The 22,535-nt window shown below is 44.1% G+C and overlaps 1 protein-coding gene across 2 annotated transcripts in view; it reads right to left on the minus strand.

Moving 5' to 3' along the window:
* ADIPOR1 (adiponectin receptor 1) overlaps positions 1-22,535 on the minus strand; it is a 356,425-nt gene that overhangs the window by 97,749 nt on the left and 236,141 nt on the right. For both annotated transcript variants that reach the window (XM_078644108.1, XM_078644109.1), the window contains one exon: positions 16,254-16,425. In XM_078644108.1, coding sequence (XP_078500234.1) covers positions 16,254-16,425 — 172 coding nt within the window. The remainder of the gene's footprint in view (positions 1-16,253; positions 16,426-22,535) is intronic.

The raw sequence follows: 22,535 nt of genomic DNA on the forward strand, positions 1-22,535 counted from the left end.
TAACAGCAATGCCAATACTCAAAACTAAAACAAAAGGGCTGAATGATCATCAATATTGTTATTTCTACTATGGATGCCAGAATGGAGATGAGAAGAGGCAGATAAAAAGACTTTTGAGCACCTGAAACTAATAAATATAAATTAAGAATGATAGACAAGCGAAATCACAAAAGACCACGATTTTAATACAAGGTAAAGAAAAACAACTGTGGAACAACATATAGCATAACGCACACCACATATAAGAAGCTTTATTACCATTGTAAGTGACATCCATTAGCAAAAATGACGGATCACAACCTGGTAGAAGTAGAAGTAGGATGCAATGCACAGATCATAAAATATCCAACAAACCTATCTAAAACCGCAAGTAAGAAATATAAACACAACCTTATGAGGAAAAACCCGGACACATTGATATCGGACCCCTCCTTCAACCTTGACAAAGGCAGGATCATAAACGACCTGATATTTTTCACCAGAAGAACTGCCAAATGGCGCACTGTCTTCAGAGAGATGTTGAACATAAAAACTGTTAGCAATATCCCACATGGCACAAAACTAGCCATCATACCTTCACCAAGATGTAGACCAGACCTGTGCATAACTTTATACAAAAACGGAATAGTGCTTATACAAGCAACCAATAACGATTTAGAAATATTTGACAACATATTCCCAAAATTAAAAGAAGGAGTAGAGAAGTGGAAGGATAAACACCATCAGAATGCCCAAACGGACACCCTAAACACTAGCTACTCTACCACCACAGGCAACAGATTACGTAGAGAACTGCAGGATCAACAGCACGAAAGAACACAAAATGACACAGACATCCTACTACAAAGAGAACCCCATCATCCTCTACACGCAACGCCACCAAGAATCACAACGAACACAGAAACCGATATCGAAGACACAGAGAGCATAAAAACACCTATACTATATGATAATACTGCCCCAGCAAAAAGACCGATAAAAGAAACAGCGATGCTCGCCCAGGAGGTGGATACACAACGATCAACGACGCGAGTAGAAAGAATGGAAAATGAGGACAGATTGGATGAAGAGGAGACAGAGAGAACAGAATCACCGATGCTGTTTGCTAACACCGCCACAGTACAAGCACAGAGAGAAGAGTCCGCAATGCGCTCACATGAAGGGACCTCGCCTACTAATGCACCTCGCAATAAGATGCTAGGAAGAAATTATACGGTAGATGCCACCCCTCCACTAACCACCCCTGATGTGGAAAAGACTACCCTACAACTAACCTCCCTTCACACAACACAAATATCGGACAAGTCCACACGAAACATCAGTCTCCAAGAAACGACTGAAAGATCATACGACTCAGATGCCACATCACAAAGCACACAGAATGAAAACGCTGTCAACAGAAAGGAAGACACAAGGAAGGGGAATTATCAAAAAAGAACAGACCCTAGACACTGGATCACAATCGGTAAACACCAAAATGAAAGGATAGACACCTTGTACACATCACCTCAGACCAGGAGAGATATAAAGAGTCTACAGGCACAAATTGACAATATGTCACAAGACATCCTGAGCAAGCTGAAAGCAATGGAAAAGACACTGGAAATCACAGTAAGCACACACTCCAAAGTCGAATTCATTCAAGAATTAATACATAATTCGCAAAGAAAGTGGAGGAAGATAGCCATGCCACTACTAAATAGACACAATCGACCAAACAGGACTACCAGTTATCTATCAGAAGATGAAATCCTAGCCTTGATACAGGCATACAAGTCCCTAGAACTCAATAGAGGGGAAGAAATCAGAACAGTTCCGATTGATGCAAATAGAACATCCAGACATAGCGAAAGGAAACCCAATCTTAGCAACCTACAACAAGTCCAGCTATCCACCAACTTGATCGAACGGGACCCTAGAAACACCAGAAAACCTCTGAAATGTCTATAGATCAACTGTAAAACATGCGTCAGACATCGCTGCCCTTATTATTGGCCAAGAAATTGACATAGCAATCTTAACAGAAACATGGCTCTCAGAGTCATCTTCTCCATTCATGGATCTGTTAGTGCCCCCTCAATATAACATAGTGAGACTAGACAGACCAAAAAAGATAGGAGGTGGTATAGCCTGCATACACCGTTCGGACATAGAAATTTATCAAACTCAGGTCCACTCGCTGGAATCCTGTGAATACTTAGGTCTTAATATTCGATCAGCAGACAATCAAAGATGCAACTTGCATGCCTTTTACCATCCACCGGGAAATAATGCTACTTTCATAGACCAGTTGATGGAGATCATCACGGATAACTCTAACAGTAATTCCAACAACATATTCCTGGGGGATTTTAATTTACACTGGGACAACAAAACAGACAAACAGATCTGCGCTCTTAAAGACTTTCTGAATGAACTAAATCTTACACAAGCCTGCACACAGCCAACTCACGCTAAAGGAGCAACTTTAGACTGGATAATATCAAGAAAAATGAACATACAGATCCATTCAGTTGTACCGTGTGACTGGTCCGTTCACCATGCCATAACCTTCCTAATACCCACCTGGAATATGAATAAGATCACGCAACCGATTAAACTCAAGAAGTGGACCCGAGACAATAAAGATTCAAAAATGGAACAGCTAGTAGAAGATTGTGAGAAAGGTCTGAACCCGCATATCAACTTGCAGAATGTGAATGACCTTACAAATCATTACACTGAGACAGTAACAAACCTAGTCAACAGTAACATGCCACTAAAACTGAAAAGAGTCAGAGAAAAGGACAGGTACCCCTGGTTCAATGAGACACTGAATGATGACAGGCGGAAACTAAGACTTGCAGAAAGAAAATGGAGACAACACCCGGCAACCCCAGAATTGAAAATCGCTCAGAAAAATTAGTAACGAGTACAACAAAAAGATCCTCAAATCCCAAAAAGAATTTATTAGATCCGAACTAGAAAATGCCAAAAATAGGCCACGAAAACTATTTGAGATTTTAAAGCAGCAATCCAACAAACTGGCAAAATCGGCCCAAGAAACAACTAAAGCTCAGCTGAGCTGTGAAGACTTTTCTACCTACTTCACCGACAAGGCCAACACTCTGGAAATAGAACTCAAGAGGGCAGCGGACAACATACCCATCCAGCAAGACAATCGGAATAATAACACCCTGACAATGTACCACGATGAAGCAAAAAACAAAGCACATTGGGACTCCTTCAAGTTATATGATCAGACGGCAATAGCCAAAATACTATCAGACATCAAACCCAATAACCACTATAATGACCCACTCCCTCCTAAAAGTCTACAAAAGATCGATCACATCATCATCCCACTTTGGACCAAAATAATAAATGCCTCGCTCTCCCAAGGGATCCTCCCAGATTGCTTAAAAACTGGACAAGTGGTCCCTATCATCAAAAAACCAACAGCGGATCCAGCAGATCCAAACAATTTTCGCCCAGTTACCAATATTCCATTACTGACAAAATTAATTGAGAAATGTGTGCAAAACCAACTGAGTCATCACATCACTAAGTTTATGCTATTGGACGACTACCCATCGGGTTTCAGAGCAGGACACATCACTGAAACGGCAATCCTACATATCGTTGATGACGCATTACAAGCTCTTGATCCTCTGCATTTGACACTGTAAATCACACAAAATTACTAAGCAGACTGAATAGAAGGATGGGAATGTCAGGAAAGGTACTGAATTGGTTCGAATCCTTCCTTCAGAACAGAACTCAAAGAGTCTTAGTCAACCAGGCACTATCCCCATCATGCCCTAATGTGATCGGAGTCCCTCAAGGATCTACACTATCTCCATCACTTTTCAACCTATATGTTGAACCTCTCACAGAAATTCTCAGGGGCGCAAACATATCGTATCATATGTATGCAGACAATACGCAGATATACATCAATATAGGATCCCTGGAAGATATCATCGTAATGAGTGAGGCCTTAAAAATGTCATTAAACTGGCTGACCAGCAACCATCTGAAGCTAAATGCACAAAAAACGGAGTTCCTTTTAATCACACCACCAAAGAACCACACAGAAGTGAAAGAATGGACTAAATTGATCACAGCACTAAACTGCACCCCCACTGTAGTGGACTCAGTGAAATCACTAGGAATCACATTGGATAAGAACCTAGACATGAAAGCCCATATCAAAACAATGGCAAAAAATGCCCGCTTTCACCTAAACTACATTAGGAAATTGAAACCATTCATCTCTTCAGCAGACCTCAAATTGGCAGTACAATCCTTGGTTATCTCGAGAATTGAATATGAATGCACAACCTTAGCAGGATTACCAAAAATTTCCACAGCACCACTAAAAGCATGTCTCAATGCAGCTGCAAGGCTCATCACCGGATCGAGGAAATTCGACCATATCACGCCACACCAGAAATCGTTAAACTGGCTCCCATACGAAGCCAGAATCCAATTTAAAATGGCATGTATCACACACAAAGCGCTCCACTACAAAACACCAAGATACCTGGCTCAGAAGATAGAGCTATCTGGAGGAGACAGACCAACCAGGAGTGCTAACAAATTACTGTTGAGACCACCCATCTTCCGGAAGAAGAAAACATACAACAGAGCCTTTTCAGGAACAGCCCCCAGAATCTGGAACTCTCTCCCTCCTAACATTAGGAAAATTACAAACACGGTCACATTCAAAAGGGAAGCTAAGATCTTCCCAATGAGTAAGTTCCTGAATTAGGCGAGAAAGAACATCACCGACAACATGACAGAATGATGCCAAATCGGAAAAACAAATGAAGAATAGAGGAAATCATCGTGATACTGAGAGAAACTCGAGACGCTATACTTACCTGGAAATCTGGAGGACAAATACACAGACATTCTGGGACTAAAAAGATGATAATATTTTTTACAATGCATGGACAAATAGAAAAACTGTATGAGAACATGGGAGAAAGACAGAGACTGGAATTATATAGAAATGCAATCATGACGAGGTCAAGTATTAGCCATTGTATAATGTTGCTATACTACCGACCGCCATACTCCCAACCTACCTCATAGCAATGTGATCTCTAACCTACCTCAGATTATTGTAGATGTGAAGCGCTCTGATACCCAAGGGTCACGTTCGCGCTATATAAAACTTTCTAAATAAAATAAAATAAAAAGGCACAGTGACCGTTATTTCCCCAATGTTGACGACTTTAGGAATTTCGTCTTAAAAGAAATTGTCAACTAACAACACAATCAGGGACCGCATGCGCAGTGTATAGTGTCACCAGGTAATAAATGTAAATGTAAATGTATAGGAATTTATATAGCGCAAATCACCAAGCGGTTTCTAAGCGCTTGCTTAGGGAACCTGTCCTGGTATTCCCCTGTGAGATAACCCCGGCAGGGTATCCGCAAGGTGAAAGCCAGGCATCCCGCCGCGAGGGGCCGTTGTGGAGATTAAGCAAGCTATTGCCCAGAGTCGCAGAGTGTGAACCCGTGAATCGAGTAGGCACCGGAGCGAGAATTGTCGAGTCCATGGACATTTTAGGACTCAAGACCCCGCCGAGCCGGGAATTGAACCCTGGTCCCGGGCTGACCTCTGCTTCCAGGTCTGCCTCCTCTAACCAGTGAGCCACACTTCTCCACGCTCCCCACACTTCTCCACGCTTGCGCAATGAAATACGCAGGCAGTGGGGAAGTCAGTCCTAACGTAAGGACCCCTGGCTGGCACAGCGGCAGGCAATTATGCTGCGTGTGTATAAAGGTGAGCTCGCCTTTCCGATCGATACCTCCCGGGGCAAGCTCTACTTTGAGCCGAGGTACCGACGGAAAGGTGAGTGATTAAGCAGGAACCCCATTGTTTCTTTGACCTGGATTGCTCTAAGGTATGCTTCCCTTGTTGAGTGTAATATCATTTCCCCTTTTCTAATAGAATTCCAAGTTATTTCCAACTCCCTCGTCTGTCTATATTAATATTAAAAAGAAATGAGGATGATTTTGACGTGGGGTCTCTGAGTCTGTTTCCCTTAGACGTGCTTTCTGACCTCCTGATTGCCAAAGAAATTAGTGGAGCAAAGTGGAGTGGGTGAAGAAATTTCTGACACCTTCTGCACTTTTTCTTTTATCTCCTGCAGCGCGGGGCCTCCCTCCAGAGCAGCCTGTCAGGTAGAGGTGAGGCAAGGCTATCCTACAGTTGAGGGTAAGTCCCTTTATTTGTGACTATAAAGAAGCATAAATAGACCGGTGACAACGCACAATGCACAAGTTACCATGTGATTTATTGTTTTATTGTTTTTTGCCTTTCCTCTCTCTCTCGAACCTTTCTTTTTCCCATCTCCTGTTTTTTCCTTTAGATACCTTGGGTATAACCTGACAACAGAAAGAATAACAGGAATACCGGTGTTGTATAAACTTTATTATTATTTTTCACATCTTGCAGCAGCAATAACACGATTATACCTGGTCCTGAAGAAAGCCGCTGATACAAAGGGTTTTGATCAACAGGCTGAAACATGTTGACCATAAAGTGACAGTGGTTATATATTCATACCACTGTGCTGTTTCATTTTAATCCTGTCAGGTAGAACACTATAATAAAGTAGTTGACAGTGAATTCTATCGAGACAGTTTTAACTCACTTTATATCTTTCCACACAGCGCTGCTAACCTAACTACATAACACTTATGTCTATGTTCATACACACAATCACCTTAAACTATGATTGAATTGGAAATGAATTCTTTTACACAATTTTGCATAATTCTCAAATTGTATTTGTTCATACACGGTTATAATTAGATCAATCAATGATTAATTTGGCATGATATACAATTAGGTAACTTCCATGTAATTGTAGAATCATTACATTTCTAGAGTGCTCTCTGTGAGGAAGGGATAGGATGTGCATAGGGAGTGAGGGACAAGGTAAAGGTGATGTGACATGTTGAAACCATCATATACATATCAAAGAAAGCCTTTACAGTCAAGTTTATGACAAAGGTTCCCAAATAGCATCACACATAGGTTTAAATAAGTTTCATTAGTTCGATCTTATGGTGTGCGGAATTGGCGTAGTTCTACGTTTCGACACCCGAGAACGCTAAAGGGTTGGTTCAGGCCTCATGTTGGGGTCTTCATCAGGAGAAAAGACTGAGAGAGCATCAGGAGACGATAGCTGACTGTACCGTCTGTGGAGAGGGCCGTGGTGAGCTCCTCAGGTTGTTGGGTTGTATTATGCTTGGCCTGTAATAAACCGTCTGCTCAGAGGTGTTCGGAATATTCGCGCCTCGTCTCGTGATAGGGATTGAATCCTTCTCGTCTCAAAATACCAGGAGCCGGAGCCAGCTACACCGTCTGGCAGCGTCTGTCTCGACAACCTGAGGAGCTCACCACGGCCCTCTCCACAGACGGTACAGTCAGCTATCGTCTCCTGATGCTCTCTCAGTCTTTTCTCCTGATGAAGACCCCAACATGAGGCCTGAACCAACCCTTTAGCGTTCTCGGGGGTCGAAACGTAGAACTACGCCAATTCCGCACACCATAGGATCGAACTAATGAAACTTATTTAAACCTATGTGTGATGCTATTTGGGAACCTTTGTCATAAACTTGACTGTAAAGGCTTTCTTTGATATGTATATGATGGTTTCAACATGTCACATCACCTTTACCTTGTCCCTCACTCCCTATGCACATCCTATCCCTTCCTCACAGAGAGCACTCTAGAAATGTAATGATTCTACAATTACATGGAAGTTATCTAATTGTATATCATGCCAAATTAATCATTGATTGATCTAATTATAACCGTGTATGAACAAATACAATTTGAGAATTATGCAAAATTGTGTAAAAGAATTCATTTCCAATTCAATCATAGTTTAAGGTGATTGTGTGTATTAACATAGACATAAGTGTTACTTGATAATTGTTACTCGGATCCATTTTCATTATACTGCTACATGGACCCAGGTCCCCGAGTATTCTAGGGCAAACCCCTTTATTACTCACGCTAACCTAACTACACCCATCATTCCACATATGGGATTACTATCCTTTTCCTTACCAAAAACATCTGAGCTCCTTCCTTAAAACTTGAAGTAGTAGCTCCCAGTGTTGACTAGGTTTTCTACACTGGTAAGGAGGACCCATATGATGAAGCATGTCACCTTCGGGTGAGTGAGGGTTCTTATCCTTAAGGGATGTCTCCCCCTTGATGTTATACATCATTTAAGTTAGTTTCGAGAGAAGTAGGGCTAAACTGCATAAATTGTTTTGATACACATGGATGAGACTAGAGATGTGTCTTTTGGTATATAGAGACGTGAGAATAGTCTTGTCTATGATAAGATTTCATTTGAAAATGAGCATATTGCACTCTTGAGGGAGGTGTTTTATCCATCAGATGTGCAGGTATAATCGCCACAGTTGAACTCGTCGTTATGGAATGTGACGTCGTCGACAGGCCCATCGTAGACGGGACTGTTATCGATGGTTTTACCGTCGACGGGGTCGTCGTCAACGGTTTTGCCGTCAACGGGGTTTTAGACGATGCCGTCGTCGACGAGGCTGCCGATGAATCCTTCGTCGACGAGGCCGTTGATGGTGTCTTCGTCGACGAGGCTGTCACTTTTTGCGTCGACTGAGTTGCTGTCGACGGGGCCCTCGACGATGTCGACGACGGGCTCCTCATAGACGATGACTTAGTCGTCGACGGGCCTTCCGTCGTCAAAGGGCTCTTAGTCGATGACAGTTTCGATGTCAACGGGGCTCTGGTCGACAATGACTTTGACGATGGCGTCGACGTGGCAGGTTTTGTGGAATAAACCTTAGCCGACACCCTAGGGGAGGTAATAGCAGCTGTAGACACCGTAGCACAAGAAATTGAGGAAGTAGAGGTGACAGTTGTAGTGTGAGCAGACACCAGAGTGACAGTATAAGTCTGGGCTGTACTCACAATTGTAGATGAGTGTCCTGATGGAGACGATGACCTCCTTGAGGGTTCTGAAGAGCACAGAGAGTTTATGTTTCTTCTTTCTCTCAGGAGAAGAGCCTTCTTGGGATCTGGCTCTCTTACTGGAAGTAGAGGCCTTGTCTTCATCATCTGTGGAAGATGACTTAAGCCATAAAAGAACCCTTGCCTCCCTGTCTCTGATGGTTTTGGCAGGGAAGGTGCGGCAGATTCTGCAATCCTTCACAATGTAGAAGGCAGTAGATGCAGTCAGAGTGCTTGTCATCCACATGGACCCTCTTCTTAAAACAGGTCCCACAAGCTTTGAAAAGAGCTTTCTTTTCAGACATCCTGAAGAGAAAACAGAAAAAACTGAGTAGGCACTCAGGGAGACTCCCTTCCACACGAAGTGCGGTGAAAATCTGAGGAGAACTGCCTGAGCTGGGAAGGTTCTAGAGGGTGGTGACAGCTGATTGGCTGGTGCTGATAGTTCAGTTCTTTTTACAAAAAGAGGTAGATAGGCTGCTAAGTTTTGGGCCTAGTTCGGGCCTATACCTTTCTCCAGCCTACTACAAGGATTTTTAGGCACTGCTATTGTATATATTTTTACCGTGGGACTCCCGCCTCGATGACGGGGAATGATTCAGGCATGTGAATCTATGAAAGATACCCCAATACTGGATAATTAGTAACTTACCTGTAACACCAGTTCTCCAACACTGGCATCGTTTATACATTAACATGCTGGAATCATTCCGAGTCAGGGTGGGAATCCCTGGTCCATTAAAATAACATTATACAGTGTAAAACATACAGTTTATAATGTAAAAAGGTCATAGGCCTGAAACATAGAATGTTTAGTAGCACTTCAACCTAATTTGAAAGAACCATAACTTCCGCCAATGGGGGGAAGCTTAAGCTCTCCTTTTCCCACTAGAGGCCACCATAGTTCAGATTTCAAAACATAAGTGAGAGAAAAAATATGATGAGACCCTGACCATGGAGGAGGGGAGGGTCACATGAATATATAAAAGATACCAATGTTGGAAAACTGGAGTTATAGGTAAGTAACTAATTTCTTCTCAAAGATTGGATCTTTTATATATTCACATGTTTGAATCAGAATAGCAAACAGTATACATTTTTAAATACAACAAAGCAGGTAGAAGGCTCACCTTTAATGAAACAGATTTCTCAGGACTGTTTGTCCCATTGCTGCATCAGCTTGCGCGTACATGTCTAGGCATTGATGATTCATGAATGTATGCCTGCCCCACAGGTGGCTCTACAGCAGATGTCTTTCAAAGGCACCCCAGCACAGAGTGCTGCAGTTGAAGCCATGCCCCTTGTGGAATGCACCATCACCCTTCCCTGGAGAGGATACTTGGCTTTGGCATGACAGAAAGCAATAGAAGTTGAAAGCCAATGAGCTAACCTCGATTGGACAGGGCTTCACCTTTTGGTGGTTGACTAAATGATACAAACAGCAGGTCTGATGAGCGTCTGTCCTTTATTTTGTCTATAAAGAATTAGAGACAGCGCAAGTCTAGACAATGTAATGATCTTTCTATTGTTGAAGATGGATTGGGAAAGAAGGATCTAAGAATGACAGTCTCATTTAGATGGTAGTCAGTAGGCACCTTAGGAATGAATTTAGGATTGGTTCGGAGTATCACTTTGTACTTTGTGAACCGGAGAAAAGGTTCTCTGATGGTGAACGTCTTCCATGATACAAATTTCAAATCTGCTCTATCTACAGGCTCAAATGTAGGTAACAGCTGACTGAGGACTGTATTAAGCTCACATGGAACTGGAGAGCCCTTTCATAAACTGTTTAATGATCCTTTGAGTAGACGTTGATGTATCCGTCCTCCTAAAGCTCAAGATTGCAGTCAGATGGACCCAGACTAAAGAATGTTTGATAATACTCATGGCCAAACTTAACAAATAGGGAAGGATCTGAGAATGCTTTATTTGAAGAGGATGACCACCATTATTCCTGCACAAGAAACAGAAATTCTTCCTTCAGCATAGTATGTCTTGTTAGTCGCTGGAGCTTGACCCTGCGACAGAATCGGTTTACACTCATGTGACAGATCCAAATGGCCAAATGCTAGGTGGTCAGGTACCATGCTTCAAGTTCAGAGGCTTAGGATCATGGTGCAGACGCTCGGTGATGTCTGGACAAAATCCTGGCATGCATCTTCAAAGGAATGACTGGATGTGCTGCCACTGCAGTAGCTTTCTGTACCAGTAATGGCGAGGCCACGCCGGCCAATGAGGATCAGAAAGCAATGAACTATCTTCCCCTTCTCCAACGCCCAGGGGGATCAGGGGCAAAGGAAGAAAGACGTAGGAAAATATCTTGGACAAACTCATCGAAAGAGCACTACCCATCTTCCCTGGATGCCAAAAGCTGCTTGCGAAGCATGGGCATTTATTGTAGTTCGGTGTGGCAAACAGATCAAATGTGCGGCTACCCCACTTATTAAAAATCGAATTCACCTGTTTCTGCTCTAGTTCCCATTTGTGATAATCTGACAATTGCCAGCGGAGTGCATCTGCCTCACAGTTCTGGCAGCCTGACCGATGTTCCACAGCAATATCTATCTTGTGAGAAATGGCCCAGTTCCACAGCAGCTGAACTTCTTCTGAAAGGGTTTTTGAGAGCATTCCTCCTTGCTTGGCTATTCAGGACATGGATGTTATGTTGTCCGTTCTCACTAGTATTGCTTGATCTGCCAATCTGGTGAGGAACGCTTGTAAACTTTGTCTTGTGGCAAAAAGTTCTGATACTAGAGGTAGAGCCTCTTTTCTGCATCTGACCAGAGGCCTCTGGTTGAAAGCTCTTGCAGGTGAGCTTTCCAACCATCCGTGGACATATCCTTGGTGAGTAATAACCTATCTTCTATTAGCAGCACAGAAAGACCTGCATTTAGGTTTGCTGGAATCCTCCACCATATTACAGCCTGTTTCGGGTGCCTTTTGGCACAGGCCATATCTTCCCATTGCAAATCCAGCTCTTGCTGAACAGCTCTCACACAAAGCCTGCAAAATGAAATGAGGCCTATATATGGTGCCATCAGGGACTTTTATTGCTTCACTGTAATTTGTTGTTTTCCATCAATAATATTTGCCATTATCTTTAACTTTCTCACTCTGCCAATGGAAAGGCTTTCCCTAACTGAGTGCCGAGCATTGCTCACAAAAATTGGACTTTTGTTTGAGCTTTCAACAAGGAATTCTCCTTGTTCAAAGTGAGACCTAATCTACAGAAGAGATTGATGCAAGCATTCATGTAAGCTTTTGCTCTTTTCCTGGATGGCGTTTTGACTAAAAAGTCATCCGAGTAAGGGAACACCTTCTCTTCTGAGAAAAGCGGCAACTGGAGCAAAACATTTGGTTGAAAATTCTTGCTGCTGATTTGCGTACAAAAGGCAGCATCTTGAATTGGTAGTGCTGACCAACTACGGAGAATCGGAGGTACTTTCTGGGTTGTTCAATGAATGGGTATGTGGAAGTATGCATCCCGAAGTTCCAGGGGGGTAAAATAAATCCCCTTTCTGCATCATCCGGAGGATGTCTTGCAAAGTAAGCATCCAAAGTGAATGTTTCTTTAGAAACTTGTTCAGCTCTTTCAGATACAGCATTGGTCTCCATTAACCTGTGTTAGATCTGACATCCTTCAGGTAGTTTACCCCCAGACTTTTTGCCTGCTTACTTTCATTTTTTGCGGTAACTTTTTTTTGGCCTTAGGACTGGGAGCACTTTACCACTGCTAAAGTGCATGTGCTTCTCCTCTAAACATATGGCATATTTAGTTCACTTATAAGTCCCATGTAAAGTGTTATACCATATACCCAGGGCATGTAATCTAAATCCCACTAGTGGGCCTGCAGCACTGGTTGTGGCACCCACAGAAGTAGCCTCTCCAATCTGTCTCAGGCCTGTATGCAGGTACTGGCACTTGAATATGGCATTTAGAACCACTTTCCAAGCCTTAAACTCCCTATACATAAGTCACCCCAAAGGTAGGCCATACTTAGCAGTAAGGGCAGGATGCTGTATAACTAAAATTTAGGACATGTACTTCTAAGTTTTACATGTCCTGGTAGTGACAAACAGCTACATTTGTTTTTCACTACAGTGATGCCTACTCCTCTCATAGCCTAGCATTGGGAATTTTTAATACACTTTTAAGCTGCTAATCCTCATTAGAAAAGGAGTAGTTGCATCATGTTTTGCATATTTTAAATGGTAATGATAAATTCTCTTTAGTGATAAAGTTGGATTTGACATTACTGTTTTTAGAAATGCCACTTTTTAAAAGTGGTACAAAAGGGGGTGGTGATGGACGGAGCATCTGAACCAATCAAACACTCACACCCAGTCAAAAGATCTGGGTTTAATCCATCACCGTTCTTTAGCCCACTCTGCCACCCCAGTTCAGACATGGCTATATGCAAATCAGTCTGACCCTGTGCCTCATGGAAACAGTCCAGCCCGAACTGCCAAGCCATGCCTTCCCTGGACCGGAAACAAGCTTCCGAGGACCGGTTTCTGGCATCACAGCCGTCTTCAGCCCAGCTTGCTTGAATCCAGTGGCAAAGTGAGCAAGGGACTTTTTAAAAGTGGACATTTCTCTGCTCTTAGTGCTGTGTGTGCCTTGCACCCAGTCTCTAATACACATCTGAGGTGAGTGACAGCTGCTCTTTGTACATTCCCTCTAGTTAGCCACAGACACAGGAATGGTGAATGTGACCGAGAACATTCTGATAGCTATTCCTGGGCAGGGAGGGGGAGCCACCACTTACACCTGAACAGGCAGTGTCCTGTGTCCCACTCAAAGAGCTGATTACCCCCAGAGATAGCCTGGCAGACAAAACTGGGATGATAGGGGACCTGTGCACTTCAAGAGCCTGCTTTGAAATCACCCGTACCTCAAAGATGCATTTGGGTATAAGTACTAGGGCTCTGACCCTACAAAGACAGTACACTATTGGACCTGTGACAAACTCTGCCAGGAGTATAGCCTGCTGTGCCACAAGGATTGCCACTTTGCCTGACTGCTCCTCTGATGGAACTGCTGCTTTGCTGTGCTACCCTGCCTGCTGATCTCTGCCTTGTTGAGGACAAGGACTGGACCCATCTCACTTGAACCCAGAGTGACTCCAAGGGCCTGCTGGCTTGCCGCCTCCTGTTCTGAAGTATCAGGGCCATCAAAGACTTCCTTCAACTCTTTAGAAGCACTGGGATTCTGTCATCTGTGAATCCTGCCCTGCCAAGTGGTGCCAATCCAGTCCTGGCCCCTTGAATGGTGATTTTTACTGTCCAGAACCATCAACGTAAAAGCTGTGACACGGACAGACTACATCGTCTTCACTCCAACGAGTGAAGACGTAAGACGTTCGTAGCGAGCAGGGAGTCCACATGATTTTATCCAGCTTATATTGATCTATTCTTGTTGCAATTGAAAGACAGCAACTGAACCAGTTTGTAGGTCGTAACTTAAAAAATGATTAACAGGAAAAATGTTGACTGTTTTGTAGTTTTCTTATGTTTTTAGCAATATTTTATGTTTAATACTTTCATGTATTATGTTGTGCTCAATTATATGAAATTGTCATTTTTAACTTCATTTTTTAATTGTGAAAAATCTTTTGTGCATAAACCTGCTCATAATAATGAATGAAAATTGAATTACTTGATTTTACATGCTGTCAATACTTTGAATATTGCATTTGTCTATGTTAATACCATCGCAACTGATGTCAAAAGAATTGTTACTCAAGTATTAGGATAGGAGGTGTCCACAACACAATACAACATAACACGAGATACACAGTAAGTTAAAGGTAGGGACTTATTGTGTTTCAGGCCTATGGCCATTTTACATTATATACCGTATGCTGTCTATTTTACACTGAATACTGCTTTTTTAATGTACCAGGGATTTCCAACCTGAAACCGGGGAATAATTCAAGCATGTAAATATATAAAAGATCCAATGTTGGAGAAACACATGTGAGCGGACAGAGGAAGCCGGTATATTTTGCAGAGACATACAGAGCTTGATTCTGGAAACTAATTTGAATACGGCCCAGGCGAAGAGTAATATGGGCCCTATAGAACAGGACACAATGTGGTGAAGGAGCAAGATTTCCAGGCAAAAGTTAGAGGCATCTGTGAGGGTATGAAACATCAGGGCTCACGCAAAGCATTCCTGAAGTACACTGATCAAGTTAAGTAGACAACAACAAATACTTTATATCTGTTATGTTGCACAGAGTTAGACATTTAGTACATCCCTCGGTGCAAAATAGAACAGCAGTTTAGCTAGAAGGTATTCACTTAGTGCATTAGCCAAATTGTGAAGGTGGTAAGAACCTGCAAATTGACTGCTCACTCTAAGACGACACCCCTAATGTTCATAGCATATTTTAAGAATGTAGGTACTTTGCTGTACAACTCAAATCAGTTAAAGGTAGCATTTAAGTGAACCATCTCAGTAAAGTATTAAATAATTAGGCAATCAATGTTACCACCATTTTGATGAGAGTAAAATGAAAAATCTGCATTGTTCCCGGCTCCATCAGCGTTTCCCAACTGCGAGCATAGAGTCTCGACTAATTATCCTTTGGGCCATTTTAGAAGAGAAATAAGTATATTAAGCTTGCACACAAATCATTTATTGCATGGTGGTATTTTAAGTAAGTGAAATCTACCATTCACTGAATATGGACTGAACTAGAACATATTTAGTGAGTACACTACTCAAAAGGAAAAAAATATATATGGAATGCCGGAACTGGAGACTTTCTCCAATGCCAGAACTCCCAAAAAACACAAACCGCAAATAAATCTCAAGCATTCTTGAAACTTTTACTTAGAAAACCTCTAGCATTATCGGATCATGAGCAGCCGGGCTGTAGCCATCACTGTTTTAATCATTTGTGACTAGCAAGTCTGAGGTAGGGGCTGGAAGTGTGTGGCCATAGTCACCAACGGCTAACATGGGCATAGTATGTAGCTACATAACTAATACCTATGAAGCCGAGGCACCTAGACCTCATGTAAAATAGACTGGTACATACACATGATACAAGCTTCAACAAAGCCAGCAAGTAGCAGTGTTTGCCTGTTGAAAGCTAATACAAGATTAATTAAAAGCTCAGCAACGTTTTCGAACAGACCACATGTCCAATGTTACAGTGACAGCTGTGAGCAAGAACAAAGATATTGATAAACAAGTGGTCAGTGAATCAACATATAGCAAGAACATATCCATCACCTAATAAGTGCGTCCAGATGTTGCCGGTTTCTGTGTGTATTCTAAAGATGCTCCTGAAGCAGGCTTTGAAGGATGGCATTGGTGGGCGGTGACCATGAAGTAGGTAATCATTGTCCTTAAGCCAGTCAGGTAGCACATCATAGGGTATCACTCTCCAACGACCTTCCCACATCTAAAACCAAACAAAAGTAATTATCAGTTTTTTGTTGTTGTGCACAGCAAAACTGACCAGGTAAAGAGCAGGATTATGGTGTAAGAATTCAGCCAGGAGCCCCTCACCCTAATGATCCTAATGAAGCACAGAGAGTGAGGTAGATTGTCAAGTTCCTTCCTCATTCAAGTAGAGAAACATAAGAGTATCTTCTTGCCCTACTCCACAAGTGACTGATTACTTGACTGGATTATCCTAGACCAGATCTCACACAAGAATGAATGCCTGTCTACCCAGAGAATAAACCAACTTTCTTGCTTGTTTCTTGGTAATATTGAGAGTTGCTGATTTACTTTTGCAATGGGAAGCCATTTAAGTGTTTAGTCCTGAGGTGGTGGGAGGACAGTGGTTACTGTTCAAGAGCAATTTTAATTTGAATAGACAATCACATGAACCTCGACATGCTGTTCAAGGGAGTGTAATGCTGGGAAGGGGCTGAAAATAAATAAGCCAAAAATATTTCTCTTAAAAATTAAAATAAGTAATCTCTAAACACTCTGTCGAACCAAAAGAGGCATTCTATCAGTTCCTAAATTCATTGTGAATGGTAAGATCAATGTTGGAGAACATATACCAGTTCGAGTCAACTACCCAAATACTCAACTTGGTTTGTTTCCTCCAAGATGCCAAGCTGTGCATTAAATGCCTATTGCCCAGCCACAGATCCACAAATGCATCAGTCATACACAATGAAGACTAGAGGTTCTTCAGATCTAATGTGCACCTGGTACAACAAATGACCAGCTCGTAATATACTGTAGGTTTCTACAGATCCTGCGTAGATCTTGATGTAAGATCTTAATCATGTCTGGTTCTAGAAGGTCAGGTTTAATTTTTCTAATAGCAAATGAAAAAGGAATCCTGGTTAGCACTTAATGAACGCGCTACCTCCACCCCCATTCCTCAGAGAAGATACTACTGATGTACCTATGAGTACACTCACAATATAAACAAAACCTATTGAAACCTATAGTTTTTTGTAAACTTTGTTTATTGAAAGCAGTATATTGCAAGGAACATACCAGATACAGTGTCATTTTCATAAGATAGGAATCTTCAACAGAACATTCAAAACCCCCCCAAATCCCGGCCTATACATTCTGCAAGTTAAGACATGTCGTACAAATATCATATATCACTCATGCAAAGTACTGAAGATGAACAAGGTTACACTCTCAGGCGGCACCCTCAGGGACAGCATCCAGAGTGCCGATAGTCTGTAGGGGTAAAGCCGTAGCTCCCAGGACCTCCTCCACATTGTCCTCTTCGCGGTCACAGCTCGCCAGCAGATAGTCTCGGAATGGACCCCAAATATCTTTAGGGCTCGAGCTCCTAGGGAGTTCCTCTGAATATGTATTTAGCTGCTCCTGGCAGTATACCAAGTCTTTAAGCCACTGTGACACCCTGGGGTAGCGCTTACAATCCCATGTAAATAACACCCTCCTTTTCGCTAGCAGTAAAGCCACTCTCACAAAGCGGCCGAGCAACCCTTTAGCCTCAGGCACGTGTCCCATTAAACACAGAAGCGGTGTGCAGTCCAAATTGAGACCTGTCATGGTATCCAATTTCTGCAGGACATCTACCCAGTAGGACTGAACCGCAGGACAGTGCCATGATAAATGGATGAAGTCCGCACCAGCTCGCCCACATCTCCTACAACTGTCAGTGTCCCTATAACCAATTCTATGCAGCTTAGTGGGAGTGTGATATGTCTGATGTATAAACTTCAGGTGGATAATGCGTAAGTTGCTATTGGGCGATAGCCTACCCGTGAGGGAACAGATTTGAACCCATGTGTCCTCCTCCAGTTGTGTGCCCAGGGCAGTGTTCCATCTAGCCAAGCTACGATCTTCTGGGAGGGCCAATTCCGAGCACACCACTTTATACAATCTAGTGAGCAGGTGCTTTCTAGTGGCGGACGTAATTACTAGTTGCAGGGCCTTTGAGGTGACAGGCTCACATGGGAAGCAAGGATAGTGATCTCGCACAGCACGCCGCAATCGATAACATGTGTATGTAAATAGGGGCGAACATTGGAGATATATTGCAGCTCGTCACCGGAGATATACGTCCCGTCTATGAATAGGTAACCCAGTACGGAGATGCCAGCTTCAGAGAGCAGCCTCATTGAGCCACGCTCTTGTGCCACAGAGATAGCGCCGTGGCCTTCAATGCTCATGTTTGGGGCGTAGAAAGGCAGTCTGTCCGTCAGTCTTGCCAGGCTGAGCACGTGGCGGCAATTGTATTAATCTCCGTCCTAGGTACATGTCTGTGCGTGTGGGTTAATATGTTCTGCAAAGGAATATCTCCCACATCCCCACCCTCAACCGCTACATGCGGGATAAAGCCATGAGGTCTGTACCAAAAGAACGCGAAATGAGCCAGGTCACATAGGTAATATATGTAAAAATCTGGAGCACAGAACCCCCCTTTGTCAAACGGTAGGGCCAGGGTCGCCCAGCTGATACGCAGGGGTTTCGACCCCCAGACCAGGCGGAGTAACTGGGTCTGCAGAGTGGTGAAAAAGTGTTTATTCAAACGAATAGGGATATTGCAGAATAAGTATAAAAACTTGGGGAGTATCACCATCTTAATGACCGCAATGCGATCCGCCAATGACAGGGGCAGAGACACCCATTTATCTACCTGTTGCACCAAGTCAGCATAGGCCTGTCCATAATTCCCACGAATGACAGTCTCCGGGTCTCTGTGAACCCAGACCCTACATTCTATCTACAGTCCATAGCAGCGGATATTCCAGCGTGGGGGCGGTAGTGGCCAGTGTGAGAGGGATTACAACCGATTTATCCCAGTTGATGCACAATCCGGAGAGGAGACCAAAGCTGACATATTCTCGGATGATTTGCGTTAGGTGGGTATGTGGATCGCGAACATACACAACCATATCATCTGCATAAGCAGAGATGCCCACTAGTCTGTTATCAAAATTGAGCGCAGCTTCCCTGTGGTGCTGCCGGATTCTGCACATCAATGGTTCCAATACAATAGCAAAGAGGAATGGGGAGAGAGGACACCCCTGCCTGGTACCATGCTGGATCGCCAATGGATCAGAGGTGAAACCACCTACCCTCACTCTTGCGGAGGCATCAGTATACAGAATTTGAATCCATCGGACAAAAACAGGGGGGAACCCCATCCGATGGAGAATAAAAAAGATATACCGCCATTCGATCGAGTCAAAGGCTTTAGCCGCGTCGAGCAACACGGCCACAGCTTGTAGGTCTGGGTTGAGAACATGGAACATCGCAAAGATCGTGCGGAGGTTCCACGATGTGGAGCGATCAGGAATAAAGCCCGACTGGTCAGGAAGAACGAGCATGGGCATCAATGGGTGGAGTTTAGTAGCGAGAATTTTAGCAAGAATCTTGGCATCTATATTAATCAGGGAAAGGGGCCGATAAGACTCGCATCTGTTGGGGGGCTTATCTTTTTTCAGTAGAGTGATGATGAGCGCCTGGCGCAAGGACGGAGGAAGATAGCCCAGCTCGTGTGCCTCAGCGTACATGGCCAGGATGTGGGGCGCTAGGAGATCAGCATATCGTTTATAGAATTCAGCTGTCAGCCCATCGGGGCCGGGAGCTTTCTTGTTCAGCAAAGGGAGTATCGCCTCCTTGATGTCGGTCTCATCAATAGGTACGCCAAGATATTTCCTATGGGCGTCCGACAGCCAGGCACAGGCAGTATCCTGCAGGTAACCGTCTATAACAGAGTCCGACACGTCGCCGCGGGTCGTGTAGAGCCGTCCGTAAAAATCACGGAATTGACCCAGTATAGCGTCTGTTGTGTGATGACTAATGCCATGATCGTCCACTATGTGTTCTATAGGATGGGCAGTGGCCCGCTCACGTAAACGACTAGCCAGTACCCTGCCCGGTCTGCCACCCTCCCCGTACGCTCTAGCCACAAACCGCTTGGAGATATACCTCATTTCTGCCTCCGCTAGGGATTTATGTTCCTCGATGTATTCCCTAATGCGTGCCAGTGTGTCCAGTGAGGGAAGAGTGTCATATGAGGATTCTAGGTCATGCAGTTTGGTTTCAAGCTTCAGTATTTGTCCCCTCAGGTCCCGTAAAATGCCTGCAGTCGTGCCTATACATACACCCCGTATATTGGCCTTAAACGCTTCCCAGAGGGTGGCTGCACTATCCACCGTGCCCACGTTTAGGTAAAAATATTGCACTATAGCTTTATGGACAGTATCCGCAAAGACGGGATCTAGCAGGGCATCTGCCCGAAACCGCCATGTAAAGGGAGGCCGCACGGTGTGTGGAATCTGCAGTTTGAGCATGACAGGATTGTGATCCGAAAGGGTCCGGGGGAGTGTATAGGTCTCAGTCACCCACCCATTGGTTGGCCTGTCCAACAGCCAGTAGTCCAGACGGGACCATGTGTTGTGAGAGGGTGTAATGTGCGTGCCTGACCTTACTCCAGCGTTACGCAGGCACCAAGCGTCAACCAATCCCCTCTCCTCCATAAACTGCCGTACACAGGCAGCGTTCTTCAACATACGGCTACTCGCGAAGTCAGATTTGTCAAGCCGAGGATCTAAGTGTGTGTTTAGGTCACCCCCAATCAGTAGGGCCGATTCCGGCCATGTACGCAGCACCTGAAATAAAGAAGACAGTGACGCTGGTTCGTCAACCACAGGACCATAGACGTTGGCGATAATCACAGCAGTCTTGCCCAATGTGCCTCTCACTATTGATCAGCGACCCCCACTATCCGTGCAGGAGGTCAATGGAGTAAAATGTATCCCTTTTTTAATAAGGATGAGGACCCCTCGGGCATAATTGGAATAAGAGGAGGCTAGCCGGTACCCAGCCCATCTACGCGCTATGGATCCCTCAGTTTGTACAGTCAGATGAGTCTCCTGCAATAAGGCGATGCCTACCCCATGCCTATCCAAATGAGATAGTACCTGCCTAGTCTTTCTGGGTGTGTTGAGGCCGCGCATATTCCAGGTCACACAAGTATAACTCTCACCCACCATCACAGAGGCTCCTGATAAGTTGCCAACCAGCGTCTTCTAAAATCACAGCACATTTACATGGTGATACAATCAGCTCATTCGAGTGAACAACATTTGCAGAGCATACTCCGACGCAAAACAAGAGACCAGGCCCCCCAACCCCCTCCCACTTTGGCAACCCCAACCCGCCAAAGAGCCTTACAACCTCCCCCCCCATCCCTCCCATCATCGCACAACAAACAAATCATCAAACGGGTTACACCCATCGGGGGCAGTGGAGGCAATGCACACTTCTGGCACGAGGCAGAAGTGGGCCTCCGCAGAAAACAGGTCGAGCCCCGTAAGCGTGCCAATTAATAGCAACAGACATGGTACAACCGGTGAGGCATATAACGTTTAGCCTGCATTGTTTACCTTAGGGCATGAGCCAACAGTGTGCCCCATCTCTTAGTCAGCAAGGTGGGCAGCATTCAATGAGGAACTGCAGAGTAGGTACGACCCAAGAGAGTATAAGAATATTTTCCCCCTCCACCCCATCCCCCCATATCCTCAAGCTCATAACCACAAATTAAACCAGTAGAAGGGGTACCATAATACATCCAGAGTTAGTCATCCACATCAGACGTGTCAGCAGGGGATTTGCGACGTTTTTGAAGTGTCTTGGCATACGCCATCGCTTGGGGGTGGTAAAGATTTTCCCTCCTTCGAAGTCGCCAATTCGGAGTCTCGCAGGATAGAGCATGGCATATGGAACTTCTTCCCGCTGAAGTAGTTTCTTTACTGACTGGAATTCCTTTCTCGCCGCCTGTACTTGTGCAGTGAAATCAGGATAAAAGGACAATTGGTTATTCTGATAGATAATCTTGCCCTTCTGTCTAGTGATGCGAAGTACAGTGTCTCTATCTCTGTAATTCAACAGTCTTATGATGATGGGTCGCGGAGGAGTGCCAGGGGGAGGACGAGCTGCTAATGAGCGATGGGCCCTCTCGACCGCGAATATGGGAGCCAAGTCGTCAGTGCCGCAGATCTCCCTCAACATGGTCTCCACGTAATCCTCCAGGCTCCCCACGTTGGTCGACTC

This window comes from Lissotriton helveticus, chromosome 5_1 (assembly GCF_964261635.1).
Source record: "Lissotriton helveticus chromosome 5_1, aLisHel1.1, whole genome shotgun sequence".
Lineage (NCBI taxonomy): Eukaryota > Metazoa > Chordata > Amphibia > Caudata > Salamandridae > Lissotriton > Lissotriton helveticus.